Source organism: Oncorhynchus masou, chromosome 15 (assembly GCF_036934945.1).
Source record: "Oncorhynchus masou masou isolate Uvic2021 chromosome 15, UVic_Omas_1.1, whole genome shotgun sequence".
NCBI lineage: Eukaryota > Metazoa > Chordata > Actinopteri > Salmoniformes > Salmonidae > Oncorhynchus > Oncorhynchus masou.
Window position 1 is genome coordinate 69,237,327 of NC_088226.1, and position 8,689 is coordinate 69,246,015.

The 8,689-nt window shown below is 41.8% G+C and overlaps 1 protein-coding gene across 1 annotated transcript in view; it reads right to left on the reverse strand.

Moving 5' to 3' along the window:
- The window catches only part of LOC135556918 (anoctamin-3-like), a 166,235-nt gene that overhangs the window by 24,135 nt on the left and 133,411 nt on the right, over positions 1-8,689 (reverse strand). Inside the window, exons 20-22 of the mRNA XM_064990321.1 lie at positions 8,492-8,549; positions 7,612-7,709; positions 2,415-2,584 (exon numbers count right to left, since the gene is read on the reverse strand). Coding sequence (XP_064846393.1) covers positions 2,415-2,584; positions 7,612-7,709; positions 8,492-8,549 — 326 coding nt within the window. The remainder of the gene's footprint in view (positions 1-2,414; positions 2,585-7,611; positions 7,710-8,491; positions 8,550-8,689) is intronic.

Here is an 8,689-nt window from a genome sequence, read left to right on the forward strand (position 1 = left end):
TGTCAATGGATCTCGTTATCCTGAAACTTTCAAGATCTAAACATGGAATATTGTTTCCATAAAACGATGCTTTAAGAGTAATGCAACAGTTACTTATCATTTTGATCAGTTGTATCAATTGATAGTTAGATCATTGTAATGAAATGAATAGACAGTCATCTCAGATGTAATGTGTGAATTTAATTTTGAAATGGTAATACTTTGATGTTAAGTTGTGTCATTTTGAACAGGTGATTTTAGTTCAATGAACAAATGATTTTAGCTTTATGTGCACTGATTCCAAGCAATTGGAAAATGTGATATAGTATTGAAAAATTTGCATTTTGATCATTGGTTGTGAGTTTTGTGTCTAGAGTTTTGAAAAAGGACATCAAGGTTCCGAAATTAGTGCCAAAGTGATGGTTAAAAACTGTATTATGCATTCCCATAAGCAGCAGATAATCTTCCTGGTGTCCAGCAAAATTAAGGCCGTTTATACAATTTTATACAACATACAATACACCAGATTTCACAACACACTGTGTGCCATCAGGCCCCTAGTCCACCACTACCACATATCTACAGTACAAAATCCATGTGTATGTATGTTATCGTGTGTGTGTGTGTGTGTGTGTGTGTGTGTGTGTGTGTGTGTGTGTGTGTGTGTGTGTGTGTGTGTGTGTGTGCCAATGTTTGTGTTGCTTCACAGTCCCACTGTTCCATAAGGTGTTTTTTAATCTGTTTTTTTAAATCTAATTTTACTGATTTTAATGCTTGAGCCAGTAAAGGGGGCTTTACTATTCTTAGGTAGTGGAATGACTTGTGCTTCCCTCCAAGCCTGGGGACACACACTTACATTTAAAAAAAAAGACAAATAGGAGTTACAATATCGTCCGCTATCATCCTCAGTAATTTTCCATTCAAGTTGTCAGACCCCGGTGGCCTGTTATTGTTGACAGACAACAACAACAAAAAATGTACCTCTTGCACACTCACTTTACGGAATTCAAAATTACAATGCTTGTTTTTCATAATTTGGTCAGATATACTTGGGATGTGTAGTGTCAGCGTTTGTTGCTGGCATGTCATGTCTAAGTTTACTAATCTTGCCAAATCATTAAAGTAGTTGGCAATATACAGCGTCAATAGTGTACTCCTCAATGCCATCGGAAGACTCCCTGAACATATTCCAGTCTGTGCTGCAAAACAGTCCTGTAGTTTAGCATCTGCTTCATCTGACCACTTTTTTATTGACCGAGTCACTGGTGCTTCCTGTTTAATTTTTGCTTGTAAGCAGGAATCAGGAGGATAGAATTATGGTCAGATTTGCCAAAATGGAGGGCAAGGGAGAGCTTTGTAGAGTAAAAGTGGTCTGTAGATCTTTCCCTCTTGTTGCACATTTAACATGCTGATAGAAATGAGGTAAAATGGATTTAAGTTTCCCTGCATCAAAGTCCCCGGCCACTAGGAGCGCCGCCTCTGGATGAGCGTTTTCCTGTTTGCTTATGACGGAATACAGCTCATTGAGTGCGGTCTTAGTGCCAGCATCGGTCTTCTCAGAAGGCAGCCCAAACTCCGCCCCCTTTTTCTCCATCTTCTCTTCACGGTGCACAATTGAACAAGAGGACAAGTGCATTAGAGTGTCGAGATTTGAGAAACAGACACCTCATAAGTCCTCAACTGGTAGCTTCATTAAATAGTACCCACAAAACACCAGCCTCAATGTCAACAGTGAAGAGGCGACTCCGGGATGCTGGCCTTCTAGGCAGAGTTCCTCTGTCCAGTATCTGTGTTCTTTTGCCCATCTTAATATTTTCTTTCAAATGGCCAATCTGAGTTATGGCTTTTTCTTTGCAACTCTGCCTAGAAGGCCAGCATCCCGGAGTCGCCTCTTCACTGCTGACGTTGAGACTGGTGTTTGAAGCTACCCGTTGAGGACTTATGAGGCGTCTGTTTCGCAAATCTCGACACTCTAATGTACTTGTCCTCTTGTTCAATTGTGCACCGGGGCCTCCCACTCCTCTTTCTATTCTGGTTAGAGCCAGGTTGCGCGGTTCTGTGAAGGGAGTAGTACACAGCATTGTACTACTCCCATGTTGTCCACTGTGTGTGGCAGGCTTACAATAATGCTAAAAAACTAAATTTGAGAGTGCGCTGACCCTTGTGTTGGAAGGGGTACGCAGCTAGAGGTTGAATGTTTGAAGGGGTACGGGAATATGAAAAGCTTGGGAACCACTGTACTAGTCCATGGTAACATAGCTAATATGTCTTACCCATCTCCAGGTACTCATCTACTACTCCATGGTAACATAGCTGATATCTCTTACCCATCTCCAGGTACTCATCTACTACTCCATGGTAACATAGCTAATATTTCTTACCCATCTCCAGGTACTCATCTACTACTCCATGGTAACATAGCTGATATCTCTTACCCATCTCCAGGTACTCATCCACCAGTCCGTGGGCGTTCATGGGCTGCAGGTTCCAGTCTACGTCCCACTGAGGAAGCTGTACTTTGATCTCCACATTCTGTCCCCCTCGTGTTCTCTCTTCCCTCTCTGTCTGCTTGATCTTCCTCCGAGACCACCAGTTCTGCAGCAGACTGGAGAGTTAGAGAGGGGGGGGGGGGGGTGAGAGACAGAGACAGAGATTGAGAGAGAGACAAAGACAGAGATTGAGAGAGAGACAAAGACAGAGATCTGTAATCTGCAATCTAAGCCCTGCTCTCTTCAATATTTACATCAATGAATTGGCCACTATTCTAGAAAAATCCTCAGCCCTTGGTGTTAGTCTCCACAATTCAGAGGTTAAATGCCTTGTCTTCGCAGAGTACCTATGCCTTCGGTCACCCACAGCACATGGCCTGCAGCAGAGCCTGGACCTGCTAGAGCAGTACTGCCAGACCTGGGCCCTGGCAGTAAACCCCAAATAGACTAATATAATGATTTTCCAGAGAAGATCCAGATCTCAGGGAATTAGACCAAAGTTTTCAATTGGTACAAAATATATAGAGTACAGCACACACTACAATTACTGAGGTTTAAAAATAAGTTCAACTGGACACCTTAATGAGGCAGTGAATGAACTGAGAGAGAAAGCACGCAGGGCATTCTATGACATAAAAAAACAAATTCCACTTGAAATACCTATCAAATTTTGGCTAAAACTAATTGAATGTGTCATTGAACCAATTGCACTTTATGGCAGCGAGGTGTGGGGTCCACCTGCAAAACAAGATTTCATCAAATGGGACAAACACCCCATTGAAACCCCACATGCAGAATTCTGTAAGATTATCCTACATGTCCAGAGGAAAACTACAAACAATGCATGCAGGGCAGAATAAGGCCATTGACAACTTTGATTCTTCTTATTTTCATATTGTAAATATCCACAGAGAGAGAGAGACAGAGATTGAGAGTAATTTGATGGTCCTAACGGATAACCCAGCTCCAGAGAGAGAGAGAGAGAGAGAGAGAGAGAGAGAGAGAGACCCTCTCAGACCTGCAGGACCCCCCCCTGGACCTACACATAGAGGACCCACGCCAAGAGGAATTACATCCAGACCACAGCACCCCCAGACACATCCACACCCCCACCCCAACCAATCAACACCCCCCCACGTCAACCATGCCCACACCCCATTTAGGCCCCCTCAGATCAGACCTATGCCACTCCTGCCCACCCCATGCACCCCACCCCCGTAAAGAAGGCCTCAACATGGAAGCCACACATACGCCCAGGTAGTGAGCGGGCAAACAGTCCCAGCCCCCACTCTCACACTCGCCCAAGCAAATGGCATGTACCAGATGCTCAGCAGGCTCTGCTCACACTTACTGGCCTGAGGCCAAACCACGACTAACAACATTGGACACTCTATGGAACAAAAAGCCTTCACTATATCATCCTGGAATATCTGAGGCCTGAGGTCATCTGCCTTTGGCCTAAAGAGCAGGAACCCGGACTTACCAAAGAAATCGGTAATACAGACATTGTCATCCTGCAAGAAACCTGGTATAGAGGAGACGGACCCACTGGTTGCCCTCTAGGTTACAGAGAGCTGGTAGTCCCATCCACCAAACTACCAGAAGTGAAACAGGGAAGGGACTCAGGGGGTATGCTAATTTTGTATAGAGCAGACTTAACTCACTCCATTAAATTAATCAAAACAGGAACATTCTACATTTGGCTAGAAATTCAAAAGGAAATTATCCTAACAGAGAAAATGTCCTCCTGTGTGCTACCTATATCCCCCCACTAGAATCCCCATACTTTATTGAAGACAGCTTCTCCATCCTGGAGGGGAAATCAATCATTTCCAGGCCCAGGGACATGTACTAGTCTGTGGCGACCTAAATGCCAGAACCGGACAAGAACCTGACACCCTCAGCACACAGGGGGACAAACACCTGCCTGGAGGTGACAGCATTCCCTCCCACATATGCCCCCCTAGGCACAACTATGACAACATAACCAACAAAAACAGGTCACAACTCCTGCAGCTCTGTCGCACGCTGGGTATGTACATAGTCAATGGTAGGCTTCGAGGGAACTCCTATGGTAGGTACACATATAGCTCATCTCTTGGCAGTAGTACTGTAGACTACTTTATCACTGACCTCAACCCAGAGTCTCTCAGAGCGTTCACAGTCAGCCCACTGACACCCCTATCAGACCACAGCAAAATCACAGTCTACTTAAACAGAGCAATACTCAATCATGAGGCATCAAAGCCAAAGGAACTGAGTAACATTAAAAAATGCTATAGATGGAAGGAATGCAATTTGGAAACCTACCAAAAAAACAATTAGGCAACAACAAATTCAATCCCTTTTAAAGACAATTTCCTGGGTAAAACGTTCCACTGTAAAAGTGAAGGTGTAAACTTGGCAGTAGAAAATCTTAACAGTATATTTGACCTCTCAGCTTCCCTATCAAATCTAAAAATCTCAAATAGAAAACCGAAGACAATTAACAACAATGACAAATGGTTTGATGAAGAATGCAAAAATCAAAGAAAGAAATTGAGAAACCTGTCCAACCAAAAACATAGAGACCCGGAAAACCTGAGTCTACGCCTTCACTATGGTGAATCACTAAAACAATACAGAAATACACTACGGAAAAAGAAGGAACAGCATATCAGAAATCAGCTCAATGTAATTGAAGAATCCATAGACTCTAACCACTTCTGGGAAAATTGGAAAACACTAAACAAACAACAACACAAAGAATTATCTATCCAAAATGGAGAGGTATGGGTAAACCACTTCTCCAATCTTTTTGGCTCTATAACAAAGAATAAAGAGCAAAAACATATACATGATCAAATACAGATCTTAGAATCAGCTATTAAAGACTACCAGAACCCACTGGATTCTCCAATTACATTGAATGAGTTACAGGACAAAATAAAAAACCTCCAACTCAAAAAGGCCTGTGGTGTTGATGGTATCCTCAATGAAATGATCAAATATACAGACAACAAATTCCAATTGGCTATACTAAAACTCTTTAACATCATCCTTCGCTCTGGCATCTTCCCCAATATTTTGAACCAAGGACTGATCACCCCAATCCACAAAAGTGGAGACAAATTTGACCCCAATAACTACCGTGGAATATGTGTCAACAGTAACCTTGGGAAAATCCTCTGCATTATCATTAACAGCAGACTCATACATTTCCTCATTGAAAACAATGTACTGAGCAAATGTCAAATTGGCTTTTTACCAAATTACCGTACAACAGACCATGTATTCACCCTGCACACCCTAATTGACAACCAAACAAACCAAAACAAAGGCAAAGTCTTCTCATGCTTTGTTGATTTCAAAAAAGCCTTTGACTCAATTTGGCATGAGGGTCTGCTGGACAAACTGATGGAAAGTGGTGTTGGGGGTAAAATATACGACATTATAAAATCCATGTACACAAACAACAAGTGTGCGGTTAAAATTGGCAAAAAACACATTTTTTCACACAGGGTTGTGGGGTGAGACAGGGATGCAGCTTAAGCCCCACCCTCTTCACCATATATATCAACGAATTGGCGCGGGCACTAGAAAAGTCTGCAGCACCCGGCCTCACCCTACTAGAATCCGAAGTCAAATGTCTGCTGTTTGCTGATGATCTGGTGCTTCTGTCACCAACCAAGGAGGGCCTACAGCAGCACCTAGATCTTATGCACAGATTCTGTCAGACCTGGGCCCTGACAGTAAATCTCAGTAAGACCAAAATAATGATGTTCCAAAAAAGGTCCAGTCACCAGGACCACAAATACAAATTCCATCTAGACACTGTTGCCCTAGAGCACACAAAAAACTATACACACCTTGGCCTAAACATCAGCGCCACAGGTAACTTCCACAAAGCTGTGAACGATCTGAGAGACAAGGCAAGAAGGGCATTCTATGCCATCAAAAGGAACATAAATTTCAACATACCAATTAGGATTTGGCTAAAAATACTTGAATCAGTCATAGAGCCCATTGCCCTTTATGGTTGCGAGGTCTGGGGTCCGCTCACCAACCAAGACTTCACAAAATGGGACAAAAACCAAATTGAGACTCTGCACGCAGAATTCTGCAAAAATATCCTCCGTGTACAACGTAGAACACCAAATAATGCATGCAGAGCAGAATTAGGCCGACACCCACTAATTATCAAAATCCAGAAAAGAGCCGTTAAATTCTATAACCACCTAAAAGGAAGCGATCCCCAAACCTTCCATAACAAAGCCATCACCTACAGAGAGATGAAACTGGAGAAGAGTCCCCTAAGCAAGCTGGTCCTGGGGCTCTGTTCACAAACACAAACACACCATACAGAGCCCCAGGACAGCAGCACAATTAGACCCAACCAAATCATGAGAAAACAAAAAGATAATTACTTGACACATTGGAAAGAATTAACAAAAAAACAGAGCAAACTAGAATGCTATTTGGCCCTAAACAGAGAGTACACAGCGGCAGAATACCTGACCACTGTGACTGACCCAAAATTAAAGAAAGCTTTGACTATGTACAGACTCAGTGAGCATAGCCTTGCTATTGAGAAAGGCCGCCGTAGGCAGACCTGGCTCTCAAGAGAAGACAGGCTATGTGCTCACTGCCCACAAAATGAGGTGGAAACTGAGCTGCACTTCCTAACCTCCTGCCCAATGTATGACCATATTAGAGAGACATATTTCCCTCAGATTACACAGATCCACAAAGAATTCGAAAACAAATCCAATTTTGAAAAACTCCCATATCTACTGGGTGAAATTCCACAGTGTGCCATCAGAGCAGCAAGATTTGTGACCTGTTGCCACGAGAAAAGGGCAACCAGTGAAGTACAAACACCATTGTAAATACAACCCATATTTATGCTTATTTATTTTATCTTGTGTCCTTTAACCATTTGTACATTGTTAAAACACTGTATATATATATATATATAATATGACATTTGTAATGTCTTTATTGTTTTGAAACTTCTGTATGTGTAATGTTTACTGTTAATTTGTATTGTTTATTTCACTTTATATATTCACTTTATCTACCTCACTTGCTTTGGCAATGTTAACACATGTTTCCCATGCCAATAAAACCCTTGAATTGAATTGAGTAATTTGACAGTCCTTACGGATAACCCAGTTCCATGAAGTTGTTCCAGATCTGTTTCAGTACCATGATGACTCCCATTTGTAGACACAGATCGATCAGACAGCCACTGGGGTGGCACTGAATGAAAGAAAAACAAGAAAAAAACATGTATAAATGACAAAATTACACATTACAAATCCCTTTGTGGTGGCACTGAATAAAATAAATCAAAATAAAACAGTCAAAAACGTCAATATTCATACTTAACTTCCTGCTTTATAATCAGCATAATCAGTAATAGGGAGCCGTCATTAATCACTTGTGTAATTACACCTCAAACGGGTGATGCCTGCTACTCATTTCAAGCTCCTTGTGACAGTTTTTAGCACCATTATAAAGCATAATTACAGAAAAATTAAAACGGTCAAATTAACGGTGAAATCTCACGTGAAAGGAATCGTTCCATTTGATGCAAAAGTAATCATTAAAACGAATATGACAATGAGGAATCTCTATTATGTGCTGTAAAATCTACAGTCAAACGGAAAGGCTATAACCATCTCTATCAGGGTTGAAATAATATCCTTGGAGATGTCCCAATATGGCACTCTATTCCCTACATAGTGCACAACTTTAGACCCTATTCCCTTCATAGTGCACTACTTTAGACCCTATTCCCTTCATAGTGCACTACTTTAGACCCTATTCCCTTCATAGTGCACTACTTTAGACCCTATTCCTTTCATAGTGCACTACTTTAGACCCTATTCCCTACATAGTGCACTACTTTAGACCTTATTCCCTTCATAGCACACTACTTTAGACCCTATTCTCTACATAGTGCACACTATATAAGGAATAGAGTGCTATTTAGGACACAGACTGTTTTTATTGTTGTTATGCTTCATGACTCCACTCACCTCCTCCAGTCTCCATCTGTTAAACAGTTTATTATATTTCCCTGGTCTGCCGGCGAACCTAAACACAGTCAGAGTGAAGACACTGGCTTATAAAACTACTCAATTATCAGGACAGTTCAATAAATGACTAACTCTGAGCTGGGGGGGGGGCTCTACAACAGAGCTCGTTGTAAAAGTTTAACCAAAATTTTCAATGAG